The 19573-nt window shown below is 38.7% G+C and overlaps 1 protein-coding gene across 1 annotated transcript in view; it reads right to left on the bottom strand.

The window, feature by feature from the left end:
- Positions 1–19573, bottom strand: part of OC90 (otoconin 90) — a 70236-nt gene that overhangs the window by 9831 nt on the left and 40832 nt on the right. The window contains exons 9-11 of the mRNA XM_056821022.1: positions 13685–13735; positions 12105–12158; positions 6344–6454 (exon numbers count right to left, since the gene is read on the bottom strand). Coding sequence (XP_056677000.1) covers positions 6344–6454; positions 12105–12158; positions 13685–13735 — 216 coding nt within the window. The remainder of the gene's footprint in view (positions 1–6343; positions 6455–12104; positions 12159–13684; positions 13736–19573) is intronic.

Raw genomic sequence — 19573 nt, 5'->3', positions numbered from 1 at the left:
AATAGAGCAAGTCTATGTGCACAAACATGTTCAGCTCTTTAATATGAATATTGGCCCGCCTTGGAAGAGCAGGTTACACATTTTCTCAGTGAGAAACGAGAGAGAGACCCATTGACTTGATTTAACAACACTTTAGTGGCAAAGACAAGGCAGGGAAATCAAGCCTCCTAATTCTTCTACTTCTATTTATCTCTGCTCCCTTATCTAAACAATAAGGAAATTAGAATGCAATCTTTAAGGCTATTGCCATCTTTGACATTCTAATTATAGTCCCACTGCTTTACATACCGAACTTATAGCTTTGTTTTTAACAGAAGGGAAAGGCATCTGCTTCAGTGGTTAGGTTGGTTCCCCCAGGAGTCTGACCCCCCTTAATAGTCCTTGATATAGTCCTATAATGCATTAACTTAAATATAATGTGAGGAAGAACTTGTTGCTGGGGTAGAAAGCATGGATTCCTTCAAGAGAAAATGACTGTTGTCATAGAGCTTATCATAAGAAGAGAGGAAGATGAGAAGTTATCTGACACATTCTAGATTTGAGTCAAATGTATTGAACTCTAAAGAAGAATCCAATTATCCAAGGAGGGATGAGAAGCTGGGAAGGATGATATTTTCAAGACACAAAAGAAAGGAAGAACTTCAAAGAGAGGAAAAAGGGGAATTAATTGCCTAAGGATGCCGATGTAAATGCATGTCTCACCAACCTAGTCTGAAAAAAGAAGGCTAGATATAGATGACAGAAGCAGGGATAGGTAAGAGGGCATTCAAGGGCTTTGCAAGAAGAGTGTCTAACAAATTTCATAAACCATTGGTTAATCCAATAAAAAAGAGAGAAGAGGGGGCAGCTGGGTAGCTCACTGGATTGAGAGTCAGGCCTAGAGATGGGAGGTCCTAGGTTCAAACCTGGCCTCAGACCCAGCTCTGTGACCCTGGGCAAGTCACTTTGCCTAGCCATAACCCCTCTTCTGCCTTGGAGCCAATACACAGTATTGACTCCCAGATGGAAGGTAAGGGTTTAAAAAAGAAGAGAGAGAGAGAGAGAGAGAGAGAGAGAGAGAGAGAGAGAGAGAGAGAGAGAGAGAGATAGAGAGAGAGAGAGAGAGAATAAAACCACATCACTAGCATTAAAGAAGAAAAGGGTACAACCAATGAAGATGAAATTAAAGCAAATATTAAGAGTTAATTTGCACAATGATATGAAAATGAATCTAAATAGGAAAGAGAAATAGGAAAATATCCACAAAAAAATAGACTGCCTAGACTATCAGAGTATGAAATAGAATACCTAAATAAACCTATTTTAGAAAAAGAAATTATACAAGCCATAAATGAACTTCCTAGGAAAAAACATCAGGATCAGAGGGATTTACAAGTGAATTCTACCAAAAATTTAGGAACCAACTTATTACAATATCAAACAAATTATTTGAAATAACATATAGGGAAGAAATTTTATCAAACTCCATTTATGAAGCAAATATGGTACTGATACCTAAACCAGGAGGAGCAAAAACAGGGCAAGGAAATTATAAGCCAGTCTCATTAATGAACATGGATGCAAAAATCCTAAACAAAATACTAGCTAGGAGACTACAACAGTATGTCACAAAGGTAATATATTGTGACCAAACAGGATTTATGCCAAGAATTCAGGGGTGGCTTAATATAAGGAAAATTATCAACATAATAGATAATATCAATATCAAAAGTAATAAAAACCATGATTATAAATGCAGAAAAAGCCTTTGACAAAATACATGACTCATTCCCATTAGAAACACTGGAAAGCATATGCATAAGTGCAGTATTTCTTAAAACAATATGAAGCATCCACCAAAACCATCTGCAAGTATTATCTGTAGTGGGGAGAAGCTAGAAGCCTTTCCATTATTGCCAATATTATTTAACATAGTATTAGAAATGGCAATAAGAGAAGAAAAAGAAATCAAAGGGACCAGAATAGGGAAAGAGGTAATAAAACTATTTCTGTTTGCTGATGACATGATGGTATATGTAGAATATCCCAGGAAATCAACTAAAAAGTTGGTTGAAACTATAATTATAACAAAGTAGCAGGTTATAAAAAATGCCACATAAATCATCAACATTTTTATATGTTACTGATAAAGACCTCAAAGAAAAGAAAGAGATACTCCATCTAAAATAACTACAGATAAAATAAATTACCAGGGAGTATACCTGGCAAAGCAAACCCAGGACTTACATGAACATGATTATAATACACTATGCAATAAAATCATCTATAAATATATGGAGATATAGTAATTGTTCATAGATGGGCAAAGCCAATATAATTAAAATGACAAGCCTACCTAAACTTATCTACTTAATCAATGCCAACCCAACTAAGTTACCAAAGAAAATCCTTTGAGTTAGAAAAAGATAAAATTCATTTAGAAGAATAAAAGGTCAAGAATATCAAAAGAATTCATGAAAAATATAAAGGAAGGATGACTAGCAATACCAGATTTCAAATTATATTATAAATCAGCAATTAATAAAACTATTTCATACTGGCTAAGCAATAGAACGGTAATCCATGGAACAGAACAGACATACCACAAACAGGAGTAGAAGATAATAGTAATCTGGTCTTTGACAAACAGAATTTGGAGATAACAAATCATTGTCTAGAAAAAAATTCCTGAAATAACTGGAAACTAGTTTGGCAATGGATACATGATCTAGACATAAAAAGAGATGCATAGGAAGGAACATACTACCCTATCAGATTTACAGATAGGAGAGGAATTTATGAGCCAACAAGAGATGGAGAGCATTGTGGAATGTAAAATTGAAAATTTTGAGTATATTAAATTGAAAAGTTTTGTACAAATAAAATAAACACTGCCAACATTAGAAGGAAAGCAGAAAATTCAGAAAAAACTTTTATAGACAGACCTCAGATAGAGATCTTATATCAAAAATATATAGTGAACTTTGTAAATTTATAAGAATAAGAACCATCACCCAATTGATAAGTGGGCAAAAGATATAAACAGACAATTCTCAGATAAAAAATCAAAGCCAAATATAGATACATGAAAAAATGTTCTAAATCACTACTGATTAAAGAAATTCAAACCAAAATTCTGACATATTACCTCATTCCTACTAGACTGGCTAAAACGACAAAAGGGCAACATGAAAAAAAATGGGGAAATTAATGTACTGTTGGTGGAGCTGCAAACTAATCCAACAATCTTGGAGAGCAACTTGGAATTACACCCAGAGAGTTGTAAAACTGAGTATATCCTTAGTCATAGTTTTTGAGTCTATTTCCCAAAGAGATTAGGGAAAAAGGAAAAGAACCTACTATATGTCCCAAAATATTTATAGTAATTCACTTTTTGGTGGCAAAGAATTGGAAACTGAGGGGATGCCCATCCATTGGGGAAGAGCTAACCAAATGGTGGTATATTATTGTGTTGGAATACTACTTGCCATTAGAAATGATGAGAAAACTGAGTTTTAAAAGACCTAGAAAAGACTCTTAGAGCTAATGAATAGTGAAATGAGTAGAACCAGGAGAACATTATACAGAGTCATAGAACTAAGAGTAGACAAATAAACTGCAAGGTTACCTCCAGAAAGTGAACAGAAAGATAAAACAGGAAAAACTTAACTTATATGAAGACGTTGAGCTCCATGACAATATCCTATATGGGTTGTAGAAGGGGAGGAAGGATTGGGACACTAGTGGATAAGATCTAGTATGTAGATATAAAGGAAAAGGAAGTTAAACTTACAGGAGATCTGCGCTTTCATTTATATAATATCTTCTTTTTCTTTTATACAGAAATGCTTGTTTCATTTGGATTTGTAAACGTTTGGAATAAAAAAACTGAAAATTAAAAAAGAAGAGTGACAAGACAATAACCAACCATGTTTTCATAGTACTCATGATGTGTATGTATCTTTGGTATGTATGTATGTGTTTGTGCCTACATACATGTTATATATATATATATATATATGTGAATGCCATGGTCCATGCAAGAATTTGTTTTGCTTAACTACACACACTGGTAGCAGGTTTTTATTCTTCTTACTTTCTCAAGTGGGGTTTGGGGACCTGGGCCTGAAAATAACATTGAATTAAAAAAAATAAAAAAAGAAGATTATCAGAAGTGAAAAAGTCAGAATGAGCAGAGGCTGGTGAGAAAAGCTAAGGAAAAAACAGGAAGTTTGGTTTTTTTGTTGTTATGTTGAAAAAAAAGAGGAACAACAAAAAGGCTAGGAGACCTGATTAGAGTGGATAGAATGATGATAATTGATGACAATGGAAGATCAGAGCATCGGGCAATGTTTATTCTGTTACTATTTTCTCTTCCAAGGAAAATGATCTTTAGACAGCAAAGGACAGAACAAAATATGATAAATAAAGAAGTAACTGTGCTTTGATGAGCTCAGGTCATCTGTATCAAATGAATCTTTCAGTATCTTTCAATACTGAACAAATCAGCAGATGGAACTGCTGAGCCATTGCCAAGGATCTTTCCAACTTCAGGGCAGACAAGAGAGTTCCTAAAGCACTAGAGAGGAGCAAATGTTTAAAAAAAAATGAGGGGGAGGAAGAGAATGGGGTCCCCAAATGATAAACCATTGCTTGTGTAAGATTAAAATTAATTTCCAATAACTCCAAGTATTATGTTTTATTAGATTTACTAATAATTACTTGAAGTAGAGGAAAGAAATAGCCTGAATAAAGAACCATTTCCCAGACTGCTAAAGAGGGAGAAGAGAGAGAGGGCGGAGTTACAGAAACTTTTTTACAAAAGGTAAAGTGGAGGTGAAAGGGGAATGCTGGGAAATGTAGTTCAAGAGTACAAAATTCTAAATACACACTGGTTTGAACTTTGTTAAGTGGCAAGGTTGCAGAAGTATCATCAAATGGATGGCTATGGAGAGCTAGAGAAGCAAAGTGCTTGGTAAAATCTCTTCTCCATCCTTATTGGCAAGGCAATAGTATAATTGAATGGATTTAGGACTGTTGAATAAACCGCCTGAGAGGGTGGTTATTGATAGCGCAATGTCAATTCTGAAGATCTCCCAAAGAGTGCCCGTGGCAAGTCTGCTTGGTTTTGTACCATTTAAATTTTTGTCATGGACGTGGATAAAAGTATTGACCTTATGAATACGTGGCGGCTGGCCTGTCTACAATGGCGCGTGCGCATGCCCATCTGAATGGAGCCTGGCCACACCCAACATGGCTGCCTTTGTGGGATAATAAATTACTGAGTTTGCCTCATCTGCTAGGGCGGGGCTTTCACCAAAATCTTCATGTGTATAAACACACGTATATGGACATTTGTAGTATGAGAATTTATAGATGATACACATGTATATAGGCCAGCAAAACAAATCCACCCTGGAGTCAGTATTATAATCCTACCCCTTTTAGAGGCCAGAACGGAAACCCTCTTGTAGGTGACTTAATGTCTGTCTAGTATCTGCAGGGGCACGATGGGATCTTTCTAACTGGGGCAAGAACAGTAACAAAACAAAACTAAACTCTAATCTTCCATCTTGGAATCAATACTATGTCTTGGTTCTGTCTACATGGCATCTAGAAACCCCAAACTAGTAAGATCTGATGAACCCAAGTTTTAGGACTAGCTTATAAGTTGGAGACCTCCAAAGCGTGTCCTTGTTCCCTGTTCCTGTGAGAATCCACCCTGAATAGAGTCTCAGGATAGCAGTTTCAGACTGGATAATGGACCCTATTATATCAAAGACCCTTTCCCAAGAAGACCCACACCAGGGCAGGGACCATCCTTTAGTATCCATTGTAAGCAGCTGGTTCCCTTAGACCCCAGCCTCTAGCTAGGATTCTTTTCCCAAGCTTGATTGTACTCTGTCTGTATAGTTTGAACACTCCCATTTCCTTGTAGCTATAGAGATGTCAATCATCTTTTCTGGATTGCCCCTGGATCTCTCCAAATGCTATATAGATTCCCCAAATTATTTTGTTCTTTGGAGCTGTCAGTCTAGCCCTAGTGGCTCTCCCAGGGGTCAGCATCCAGAGCATCCAGAGTTCAATCCTCAGACTGTGTGGTTGTTAGCACGCAGCTCTGTGTGGAGGCCTACTATTACACTGAACCCCTTTTCCTTAATTAAAGAGTGATTTTTCTGTCTATTTAATAGTTCTGTGTTTTTCTCTGTCAACAGTTCCAAGGCATAAGAGCAGTAAGGGCTAGGCAATGGGTGTTTAGGGACTTGCCCAGGGTCACCCAGCTAGGACGTGTCTGAAGCCATTTTGAACCCCCCAGACGTCCCGTCTCTAGACTTGGCTCTCCCAGCTGCCCCTTCCCACTCACCTTTTCCTCCAGTCTCCTTAGGGATGGGTTCCAAAGCTTGAGCCTCTGAGTTCCCAGATTTAAGGGCAGACAAGGTTTTTGCTCCTCCTTCCGTAACAGTCTGAACTGGTCCTGAAAACACATATAGGGAGGAGCGGTCATTCAGCAAAGATTAGTCAGTGAGCACCGCCTCCAGGTAGAATTAGAACTGGGGTCTCTCCAAAGAGTCAAGACTCTTCTGATTCCATGTTTTGTGCAGGCACATCTGAAGTGCTCACTCAGGAGAATTCATTAGAACCTAATTCTCAGGCAGTGAGTAGAGTCTCTTCTGTACTCCAAAATGTGTTTTATTGTTTTGTTTCTTGTGCTTATTTGTACAAGATAACTCTTAGTTTTTTAAACCCTTCCCTTCTGTTTCAGAATCAATCCTGTGTATTGGTTACAAGGAAGAAGAGTGGTAAGGGCTAGGCAATGGGAGTTAAGTGACTTGTCCAGGGTCACACGGCTAGAAGTATCTGAGGCCAGATTTGAACCTAGGACCTCCTGTCTCTGGCCCTGGCTCTTAATCCCCTGAGCCTCCTAGCAGCATCACCTATTCAGCACCCCCAACCCTGGCCCCAGATTACTCATTAGTATTGCTAAAGGCTTCACTCAGTGGGAGTTGGGATTAGAAGGATGGCATGGTTTAAAATCAACAAGCAGAAAGAGCAGGTTGCTGGAAGGCAGATGCTCTGGGTTTGAGCATTACACCTGAACTTCACAAGGTGGTTTTGGGATTCCTCTTTCCTCACTTGGCTGCTCTGGACAAACTGGCACACAGACCATTCCATCAGGGGTCTTTGTGCCATTGCAAAGGCTCTCTTCTCTGTCTGCAGCACGCTCCCTCCTGCCTTCCCACTTCTTAACATCCCTCCTTTCCTCCAAAGTCCTGGCTTAAACACCACATTCTTCAGGAGGCTTCTTCTGATGTTCCCAGCTGCTAGTGTTGCCTTCCACATTACCTTGCATTTATTTGATGGATACTTACAGATAGGCCTATGACATATCCCCTCCTCCCTATCAAATGTAAGCTTCTAGAGGGGGGGGAGGTGCTATTTAACGTTTGCCTTTGCATTTCCAGCACCTAGCCCAGGGCCTGGCACTTATTAAGGGCTTCAGAAATACTTGCTTGAGTCATACATGTATAACCTAGTGGAATTCCTTGTCAGCTCGGGGAGAGGGGAGAGACCATGAATCATGTAACCATGGAAAAATATTCTAAATAAATAAATTTATTTTTAAAAGAGAAATGCTTGTCTAAATGTGTGTAAAACATTTAGAAATAATAGAGGACTGTTTAAGTGCAGTTTATTAGTCCCAATTTACTACCTATATGATTTCATCAATCTGGATAATTCATTTCAGTGTATAGCTTAGATCCTACTGAGAGCTCATTCTTTTTACTCTTGTCCAATGTCCTCCCATAAATTCCAAAGAAGAGAAGTCTTCCCAATCTGTGCTCTTTCCATGCCCATCTCCTTTCTAGATTATGGAACTCTTGGGTGATGCTCTGCTTCCCTATGCTTAGTTCTTCATCTTTCATGGTACAACCTGCTTCTAATTACCAGGAAGCTTTTCACTTCTCTTTGACATTACATTTTAATTCTTTTGGAGACCACTATATTTGGTCATTCAGAGCCATATATCATCACTAAAAGAGTACTGACACAAAAAAGATTTGTGTGTAAACATGCATGCATGTATATATATGTATGTGTGTGTTATCTGCATATCTCTTATAAAATTCATACTTAGATTAAGTGTGAATATATATGTGTGTGTATATATACACATATGTGCACAATGTACATCTGTATGTTCCCACAAGAAACATATGGGACTTCCCCAGGGTCACACATCTAACAAGTGTCTGAGGCTGTTTTTAAATTCAGATCTTCCTGACTCTAGGCCCAACACTCTGACCACTGCACCCCCTTGCTGCTTAGGAGAAGTTGGGGGCTACAATAAGCCTTTTTAAAATTCTGCTAAGCATTTGCATCCTCCCCTCTTTCAGACATCTTTGCCAGTCCCCCAACTCTCTCCAAACAATTTCAAGTCTAGCATTTATCTCTTTTGTGAAGAGTCTTGGTCTAGTTGGAATTCTCTTTCCATCTTTGTTTTCTTTAGTGATGTTTCTCCTTCCACATATATTAGAGAATGTGATACTAATGTCCCACAAGAGTGACTTCTCTGTCTTGGAGATGTAAAGAAGATTTGGTAATAAAAGGTTTTACACATCTTTTCCCCATTTTGGGGGCTCTTGTTTTCCTAGTTTTATCCTTAAGAACTCATGGTATGGATCTGGCTTAATTAGGTCTTGCCATGTTTCCTCTAAACTCCCTTGCATTGAAAATTATTATCACATCAGTGGCCATTATTTTCCTGCCTGTAAAATATAATCAACTTCATTTTAAAAATGGTATAGGTGCTAATCCTGTCCAAAGTTTCCTCTCTCTTCTCAAAGAATTCATGATAAATGAGCAAGGAGGCTTCTGTATAGTCTCCAAGCCTTAGTTATTCTCCTTTCCTCCATGTTTTCCCTTTTATTTTTGCCACTTTCTCCTTTGCATAGAATGGGTGGAACCGATAATAATAGTCACTAGAATTTGTATGTCACTTTAAGTTTTGTAATGTATCTGATTTTATGTTCATGACAGCACTGGGAAGTGGGTGCTATGGATGAAGATACTTATATGCATGGGTTACGCACATGGGTTAAGTGACTTCCTTAGAGTCACACAGCTAGTGGGTGACTAGTCAGGATATGAACTCAAATCTTCCTGACTCCAGGTTCAGTGGTCTATCCACTGAACCACCTCACCACTTTCCATTAGAGAGTATATTGACAATTTTGTTGATCTTCCGGAATTTTTTTTTAAACCCTTACCTTCTGTCTTGGAGCCAGTACTGTATATTGGCTCCAAGGCAGGAGAGTGGTAAGGGCTAGGCTATGGGGGTCAAGTGACTTGCCCAGGGTCACACAGCTGGGAAGTGTCTGAGGTCAGATTTGAACCTAGGACCTCCCATCTCTAGGCCTGGCTCTCGCTCTTAATCCACTGAGCTACCCATCTGCCTCCTCTTCCCGAATTTTTGATAGAACTTCTTCACCTAATTCTTTGTAACAGATGGCAAAATCTGTAATTATCTTCATGCTTATCTTTTTGCAAATGATTATCATAAATACTACCATAAAAATAATCTATGAAATGATCTTTCCTCTTACTTTTTGATAAATTTGGAGGAGATGGAGAAGGGAAAGGAATAAAGGAATAGGAATAAAGGAAAGGAATAAAGCACTCACTACATGCTAAGCACAATGCTAAAGATTTTAGAAATATTCTATCGCTTGTTTCTCAAAACAATCCTGGGAGGTAGGTGTTATTATTATCCTATTTTACAGGTGAGGAAATTGAAGCAAACAGAAGATAAATACTTGCCCTAAGTCATGCAGCTAGTAAGTGTCTGAAGCTAGATTTGAACTTGAGTCTTCTCGATTCCAAACCTAGTGCCATCAAATCAGCTAACTATATCTACTTGATTTGCTTCTCCGAGGAGAACTACATGGGAGTCATCCTTCCATTTAAGCTACAATTTACTTTTGTCTTCTAGTATCATTTATAGAAATTATGTTAAGATTGATGGGATTCCATTTCTCTAGTTTACCCACTTACTGGTCACTCGGCAAGATCTCATCTTTATAGATAATTAAGTGAAAATTAATAGAAAGCCTAAAATTTATATGATTCTTAACATCCTTCACCTTATTTTAATTTTTTTTTACTTTGATTATCACTGAAGAACCAGAAGGGGGCCACATAGGACTGAAGACAATTTTATACATGATTTTTCTTCCTGTGTTTCCATTACCAAGTGGCCAGGCTATTGGTTTTCTTAAATAAGCTGGTCCTCATTAAACGGCAATACTGTATTGTTATGATCCTAATAAAATCCACTTTTTGGCACGATGGAACCTGGCCGATCTTGAGTTTTGTGTCCATGGCTATCAAGAACCTAGCATGACCCTTGGGCCATGATGAGGGACCCCGGTGGTGCTTTTGGAACGTCAGTATTTTTCACATTTGGACAGCACATAAAGGATTATAATATGTAATCTCGTCTCGTCTACCTCAGTTCTTCCCACTCAATGTCACAAAGGTTGGATCTAAAGCAAGCAAACACTGGCAAAAATCAGTGCTGTTCATAGAACTTTTGCTTTTCCTTTTGTCTCCTACTTAGAACTGAGGACTACCTCAAACTGGTCCACGAGAGCTGGTTGTTAAAACTTCAGGGTAAGCATTTACACCTTGAAAATTGACAAACGTTACAAATCAGGGCTTAATTTGTTGTTTTGTTGATTGTCTAGACTTAAGAAAGTAATGGAAAAATATTAATAATGCAGATTCAACTTAAAAACGTGACCTGGGCATTATTTTTTTCCAAAATAGCTGGTTGTTAAATATTTACCATCTGCCTGGCACCCTTGGGCTATATGATTTAGGTGCTGCCTTTTTTATTCTTAAAAAAAAAAAAAAAGCTTTACCTCCTTTCTTGAACTCATACTGTGCATTGGTGCCAAGTCAGAAGAGTGGTATGGACTAGGCAATGGGAGTTAAATGACTTGTTCAGGGTCACACAGCTAAGATGTGTCTGAGGACAAATTTAAATCCAGAATCTACCATCTCTGAGCCTGGCTCTCAGTCCTCTGAGCCACTTAGTCTCCCCTTGCCTTCTTTAAGCTTGTAAAAGATGACATGCTGGTCATTCAACAAGCATTCATTCATATGTCAGGCATCGTGCCAAGTGTTAGCTATAGCATCGTGGTAGGATCTGTGCCACTCTATTAGTTATCTATAGAGAGAGCACAACAGTTGAAGTGTTCACCAGGTGACACTTCATTCATTTCTCCTATAACTAATAGTTATAGTATATAACTTCTTAAATTATATTATATAGTATATTATATAACAGCAACCTTCCTCAAGACTCTACTATCCCCCTCCTGTACAGAGTGCTAGACCTAAAGTCAGTTCAAATCCTGCTTTACACATTTACCAACTCTGAGACTTTATAAGTCATTTAAAAAAAAAAAAAACAAACCCTGATGTTCCTCATCTGTAAAATGGGGGTATTAATAGAGCCTGCCTCTCAAGGTTGTAATGAGGATAAAATGAGATCATAATCATATTAACAAAGGAGAAATTGTAAAGTGCTTGCAAATCTTCGAGCACTTTGTAAATGCTATTAGGATTTTTAGCTCTCCTAATCCCCTACCCTGTTTCCATCACTGGCAACGCCATTACAGCATGAATCAATTCCTTGATAGCCAAACAAATAAATCTAAGAATTGAAATGAAGTTTTGCTTGAAATATAAAATCTGTTCTGTGCACCGAGGTTTAACTCTCTGTATTATCTGATAGGATGCACAATGGCTGGTCATCTCAACAGCTCTGCCTTTTCTCCATGTGGCTTCCAGTCTTTGTCTTTGCTTCATAAAACTGCCTAGTGCTAAGGATAGCGATTATTGAGTTCTCTGCTCATCGTAATTGCTCAATTAATATTTCTTGAATTGACACCAATTTCTCCTGACCATCTTAATTATTTCAATTGCTCTCTCTGTGGCATTGTCTGTGTTGTATCATCCCTTCCTTGTCCCTCACAGCCCAAGACGCTCAGCTTCATCAATCTGTTCCATAGCCAGGGAATAAAAATATCCAAGGCAAGAAAAATCAATGGACCACTTACCTAGCAGTACTAAATTCTCTGGGCTTATTGTGCCTTCATGGACTCTGACAACGGCTGAACAAAAAAGAAAAAAAAATCACCATGAAAGCCAATTCTTCCTTTTCATCTCACCTCTGTTCTCAGAAGGTAGAACCAATTACAACAGAAGAAGAAGTCAATTAGAGACTTTGTAACCTCTCCCTGGGCTCCCATCACTTGTGGGTTTTCATGAACTGGGGCAATAGGACCAGTTGAAAGCACATGACCAAAAATCCAATCAAGTATTTATTGGCTAAGAAGAAGATTTAATTGGTTCTTAAGCAACTGAAGAAAAAGGCTTGGGTGAAATTCTTATGTCTCCTAAAATGAGGAAGCCAACCCTGTTTTGTACCCAAAAATGAAAAGATCTTTGAACCAAGTGGGAGGAGGCACCATGAAAAATAGAATTCTGTGGGGAGAGAGGTTTAATGCTGATTATATGATCTAGGAAACCTGGCTGAAACTCAGTTCTCCTTTGGTAAAATGAGGATAATATGCAGCATCATGTGGTAGAGAGATGGTAAGCCATGTGATCAAGAAAACCCACATTCAGATTCAGAAAACCCATGCCATTAACCCTTTTGTTGGTAGTTGGTCTTGCCTTTTACATATACTGACTGGGTGGTTGTAGGCAAGTCACTTAACTGTTTAGTCAAGCAACCAGGTGCTTGAGAAGATGCCCAACTACACTAATGGATAATCTCCGACCAGGAGTTTCCTCCATCAACAAAAGCACATGTTTTATCCTTTCTACCAAAATAATAATGACTTCTTTCCTTTACTATGCCTCAAGGATTCTGATATTGCCAATATTAAATGGGAGCAAATGGAGAAAAACGTTCAATCTCCTACATGGCATTCCAGACTCCCCACAGCATGGCAGGAACCTACCTCTCCCTGTGCACCATGCACCAGCTAACCTGGAGGACTCACTGCATCCCTAACACAGTCAGTTCCCTCTCACCTCTGTGCCTTTGTTCAGATTGTTCCCTGTTCCCAGATGCTCTTTCTTCCCTTCCTTATCTATTGAATTCCTATCCAACTTTTAAAGGCCAGCTCAATTGTCATCTGCTCCAGCAAACTTCCTGGATCCCCTGAAAGACTAATCCTTGTAATTTATTGAGTCAATCCTCAAATAATACGCTTTTAGCTCCCATTCCTCCACATTGAATTCTTCCCAAATTATCAATGTCTTCCTTAAAATATGAAACCTAGAAATGAACACAACTCTTTCATTTATAGTCTGATTGGACTGTTGTCTTAAACGTGATACTTCTTTTAATTCAGCCTTAGATTTTATCAGCTATCACATTCTTGATTCATTTTGAGCTTGCAGTCCACTTAGACCTTCAGATCTTATTCAGGTCCTGAGAAAAATGGCACAATCTATCACTGGGCTATACTTAAAGCCTTTTTTAGCTTGACAGTTTGCAGTTCACTTTCAACTTCTTTGAGAACTCAGGGTCCCCTTCTTGTTATGAATAGGCAGCAGAGGAGAATTTCAATTGTGATATATTCCTACAGGATTTAATAAATAATTGAAAAAAAACTCTTCCACACACCTTCCACAGAAGAATCCTTCAAGTTGACATCTGTAGACACTTTAGGAATGACTATGAAAAGAAAGCCCACAATTTAAATTAATAATACAGTCTTGTTGTAAATGACAAGATAGACTACAAAATGGTATTCTTGAAAGAGAACCTGAAAAAAATAACTATAGTCCAGGCATTTTTAACTTAGAGTCAGTAACTTTTGTTTTTAATATATATATATTGATATATTTCTGTATCTGTATTTGTTCAGTTGTTTCAGTCATGTCTGACTCTTTGTGAACTCATTTGAGGTATTGGATACTAGATATTGGAGTGGTTTGCCTTTTCTTTCTTTAGCTCCTTTTACAAATAAGGAAACTGAGTCAAATAGGATTAAGTGATTTGCTCAGGATTGCACAGCTAGTGTCTGAGGCTGGATTTGAACTCAGGAACCTGAGTCTTCTGGCTCTATATATCACACTACCTATCTTCCCCATATTGATAGATATTTTGAGACTTATTCTATTTTTGAAAAAATATATTTTGATAACTATTTCAATGTGACTAAATTTCCTTTGTAATCCTATGAATTTTATCTCATTTCAAAACATTACTTTAAGACAGGTAACTAGGGTTCACTAAACTGCCTCATAGGTTACTTGCCCAAGATTACTTTCTCATAGATTCACAGGAATTAGACCTTTAAAGGTCATCTGGTCCGTTCTCCTCATTTAATAAAGAAAAAACCGAGGATCTTATGAAAGTAAACTAAAGCAGTCACACAGTTCCCAAAATGGAAGAGCCTAGCATTTATATATTTATTTGTCTTTTAAACCCTTACCTTCCATCTTGGAATGAATACTAAATGTATTGGTGCCAAGGGAGAAGAGTAGTAAAGGCTGGGCAATGAGGGTTAAGTGACTGGCCCAGGGTCACATAGCTAGAAAGTGTCTTAAGCTCAAATTTGAACCCAGAACCTCCCATCTCTAGACATGACTCTCAATTCAGTGAGCCACCTAGCTGCCCCCAAGGCTAGCATTTGAATCAAAGTCTTCTGACTCCAAATCCAGCCCTCTTATCACAAACTCTATGTATTCTGGGAGAAAAAGGAAAAATCCTTGAAGAATGCAAAGAGTTAGCACCTTAATTCACTAATCTTTAAAATGAAAGTTTGTCCAGATTATATCCATAGCACTTTCTAGCTTTCATATCCCGTGTCTATTATTCCACTTCTCAGTTTTTCTTAGGTGTCTCCAAACAGTGCCCTCCTCATCCTCAGAATCATGCCTATCCTGGTTTAGGGCTTCTTTAGTTACAAAAGGGACCTGCTTCACAGGGCACCCACAGTGTCATGGACAGTCAACAATGGTTCTTTGGTGACAGTGACATAAGCTACATGTTTAGTCTGGAGCATTCTGGTCATCATTGAGTTCTAGTTTCCCTCAATGAATCAACTGATAGGCATTTATGAAGCATCACCTATGTGCCAGGCTGGGCAGGTGGGTGGTGTAATGGATAGAACACTGGGCTTGGAATCAGGAAAACTCATCTTCCTAAGCTAAAATCTGGCCTCTGACATTTACTAGCTGTGTTTCCAAGGGCTAGTCATTTCACCCTGTTTGCCTCAATTTCCTTATCTATGAAATGAGGGAGAAGAAAATGGCAAAGCACTCCAGTATCTTTATCATAAGTGCTTCAAATGGGGTCTTGAAGAATTGGGCAACTGACTAATCAACTGAAAACTGAAAAACTGACTAATCAACAACATCTTCTAGGCACTGTGCTAAGTGCTAGAGATACAAAAGCAACAAAAAGTAGATCCTGCCCTCAATGAGCTTATAGTCTAATGGGGCAGTCAACAGGGGAAAATATATCGATATAGATATTTATATATACATAAAGCAAGCTACATAGAGGAATAAAGAAATGAACAGAAGGAAGGCTCTAGAATTAAGAGGGGATGGGGAAGTCTTCCTGAGAAAGTGGGATTGATTTCTCTTTTTTTCTAGACACTTTGATGTTTACTTTTCCAGAGTCTCAGTTTGACATCACCAAAGTTCTCTGCTACCAATTCCCATTTGAGTCATCTTCATGACTATTAATAAACCTATCTGTGTACCAGTTGCTCCAAGCAGAAAGCCCAAATGACTCCTTACCCAGTGAATTGAGAGGCATTGAGGGTAGAGATGAACGTTAGGAAAGGGGGGAAAAGAGAGGGATTGATGCTAACAGTTTAAGAATATTAAAAGAGATAAAAATGGGGGGAGGAAAAGAAAATGATCTATGTCTTTAACGAATAATGCTTGGAAATGATCAAATAAAATATATTAAAAAAAAGAGAGATAAAAGCAAAGTCCATATGGATTTCTAGCTTTCTACAGTTTAAAAAAGTACTTTATTTGTAATTACCCTATAAAGCAGGCAAGGTGGAAATTATTACTCCCCTTTTATAGATGATGAAACTAAGACTTAAAAGAGATATCATAACAGGAGGAAGAATGAATTTGGAATCCAAGGAGCTTGACTGAAACACCAGCTGGGCAAGTCACTTTACTCTTGAGTTCTCAGTTGTCTTATCTGTTAGACAGGGGCATTTGGCTCGGTGACTTCTGAGGTCCTTTGATACTTTGAGATTCTCTAATTATGGGATGCCAAGAATCACAGTGAGAGATGGAGCAACAACATACTAGTTCTGTGGTGTTTCTTTTATATTTTCCTTATGCTATACCTTCTGTTTGTGCCATCGATGTTCCTGATGCAAGGGAGCTCTTGTGGGTAAGAAGCACAGTAGAAGGAAAGCAAAATATTTCAAACAAACAAACAAAAACCCTTCATTATCAAAGCTGTTTAAGTGCAAAAAGGTACTAGCAGGCTTGAATTCTGGCATACGGATAACTCACTGAATGCTTTTGAGCAAGTCCTTTGACTTCTTTGGACACCAGTTTCCTCATCTTCCTAGGAGAAAGTTGGCCTAGGTGAACTTTAAGGTCCTGATCTCAAATCCCTTGACCTTATGAAGTTGGAGCATCATACAGAATGGAACCACCTTCCTCTCCAAATTCCGTTGTACATTAGTAATGCACTTGGCTGTGGCTTTAGCATAATGAACTCCCTATCTAAATGAGGAAAGTGCCAAACAGGAACATGGACTCTGACTATTACTTCCACATCCATACCATGCAAGTGTTTGCTTGTTGATATGCCCCATGCCTTATGATTCTTTCAGAGGGCGCTACTTATCACTTTCCCCTCTGCTCACAGAAAAAGACCTTGGACAGTCAAGGATGAGCCCAAGTTTCATTGCTGGGCTCCCCACTTCATATTCTCATCACAATCACCTTTATTTTCATTGTCATCTTGAATGCAATAAATTTATTGAGTACTTAATATATGCTAAGTACACGGGACTAAAAAATATAAATGCTATGGAGTCTGTTCTCCACAAAATAACATTCTAATTGAAGGAAGCAACACAGATGAAGAATGATGGTCAGGATCTAAAATTTTACAGGTTCCATTGTTTGCAAAGTACTTTCCATATATTATCTAATTTGATAAACTGATTTGCTTAAAATCACATAACCAGTGATTGACAAACCTGGAACTCAAGCCTAGGTCTGATACCTAGTATACTGGTACCCTAGGGTCTTTCACTCATCAGTCTATACAGCATTCCCATCCTTTTCTCACCCAAAATGGCACAGTCCATAAATAGCATTTTTTTTCATTGAAAGACAATTTAGTGATCATCCCATCTGACCTGTGATTCTATGACCTTTTACCCTTTAGTCAATTAATATTTAAGCACCTACTAATGTGTAATTGGAAATCTTATGCCTTTGAACTACATTTCCCAGGAGCCCACTGACTTCCTGTCATTACATGCTTAGGTAGACAGGGAATAAATAGGGTGGTCTTCCGTGGCTAGGTTTTTTTGCTTCCTGGGTTGGGACTTTGGTGGAGCGGGCTATTTGAACAGGCAGATTGGCACATGATTTTATTTTGTTACCTTTATTTCTAGTGATTATTAATAAATTTTATAAAATATAATATTTTAAATTATTGTATATTAATTTAATTTTTACATTATGTACTAGGCACCACAACAGCCATAGGGATAGAAAAAGGCAAAAGAAAGTCCCTGCCCTCAAGGAGCTTACAATCTCACGGGGAACCTGATGCTCTTGAGGTTTTAAGGGATTGGCCCCAGGAAACATCACAAGTAAGTATGAGAGCGTGGACCTCCTGCCTACCAGGTCACTGTGCTTTCCAGTTTTTCACTAAGTCTATGATAGCCAGGACTGGAGAATCATGAAACTTTTCAGAAGCCATCCCAGTAAGGACTAGATAATCAAACCCTGGAGCTCATGACTGGATCTCTTGGAGTCATAGAATCTCTTGAGTTAAAATGGTCCTTAATTCCTACCAGACCAAGACTCTGGTCTCTAACTTCTTTGACACTGTGGGGAACTCACCATCCAACTTGCCCTGAGGCTGCCAGAGAAGAAGGAGGCTAGCTATAGCCCGGTGCTCCTGGGGAACCATGCCCAGAACCACAGAGGAGGATGGGGGGGTGGAAGGCTTTGGAAGCCCAGCTGGTGGTGAACTTCGGTACTCAGCCTTGAGGAGATGAGCCGAGCATGACCTTGGTGAGTGATTGGGAACAGATGCTTTTCTTAGTTTTCTGCATGGTCCCTGTACACTCTCTGAGCACCGCTGAGCCCTCTGCCTCAGTAACATCCTGAGGCAGTCCATAGACCAGCTTAATTATCCAAGGGAGGCAACTGTGAGGCCCGAGGAAAAAAGGTGCTTAATGGTCTACATCCGAAAAGATGCAAATCCACATCTGTTAAGTACAGCATGGGGACCTGTTTCATACTTGGATGTTTGAATTCGTCTCATTATGGAAGGTAATTAATGTCTCCTGGTGTTGGGAGCAGAGGAATAGCTGAGTTTGGGAATTTTAGCACATCTGTTCTTGTAGATATTTCCAACTTAACCCAGCAGTGCCCATTGGAAAATGCCTTTATCTAGGATGGAGCCTCTTATAGTGGATAGAGTGCTAGACTTAGAATCAGAGGTCTGGAGTTCAGATCTTAGCTCTGCCGTTTATAACCTTTGGGGAAACCATTTAACTTCTCTGGGTGTCCGCTGTAAAATGAAGAGCCTGCACTGGATGGTCTTAAGAATTCTGTCTATGAGAGTCAAACCTAGAGATGGGAGGTCCTAGGTTCAAATCTGGCCTCAGACACTTCCCAGCTATGTGACCCTGGGCAAGTCACTTGACCCCTTTGCCTAGCCCTTACCACTCTTCTGCCTTGGAGCCAATACACAGTATTGATTCTAAGATGGAAGGTAACGGTGTAAAAAAAAAAAAGAATTCTGTCTAGCTCCTAATCTGTGATCCTGTGAATCCTGGCTCTTATCTGAGCACTGTGGTACCAGGCAAGTCCCTTAAAAACTCTGACCTTGTTTCCTTATCTATAAAATAGGCTTAATAATACTTTTTAGTGTTCTAAAATAAATCAGGCAACTAGATGGTACAGTAGATAGAAGCCCGGGCCTAGAGTCAGGAAGACCTAAGTTCAAATCTGGCCTCAGACACTTATCAGCTGTATGACCCTGGGCAAGTCACTTAACCCTTTTTGACTCAGTTTACTCATTTCTCAAATGAGCTGAAGAAAGAAACGGCAAGCCACTCCAGTATCTTTGCCAAGAAAACTTAAAATGGGATCACGAAGAGTTCAACATAACTGAAACAACCGAATACCAAAAACAATACCATAAAATGAATGAAATGAACATTTCCCTCCCTACGTATTTGGCTTAGATGGTTCCTTAGACTGAGTTAGGAGGTGAGGGACAGTTTGCAAGCCTCCTGGCTTATATTTGATTGGATTTTATGATTTCACATAT

The sequence above is a fragment of the Monodelphis domestica genome, chromosome 3, assembly GCF_027887165.1.
Source record: "Monodelphis domestica isolate mMonDom1 chromosome 3, mMonDom1.pri, whole genome shotgun sequence".
In the NCBI taxonomy this organism is placed as follows: domain Eukaryota; kingdom Metazoa; phylum Chordata; class Mammalia; order Didelphimorphia; family Didelphidae; genus Monodelphis; species Monodelphis domestica.
This window is presented reverse-complemented; position numbering and strand designations above follow the sequence as displayed.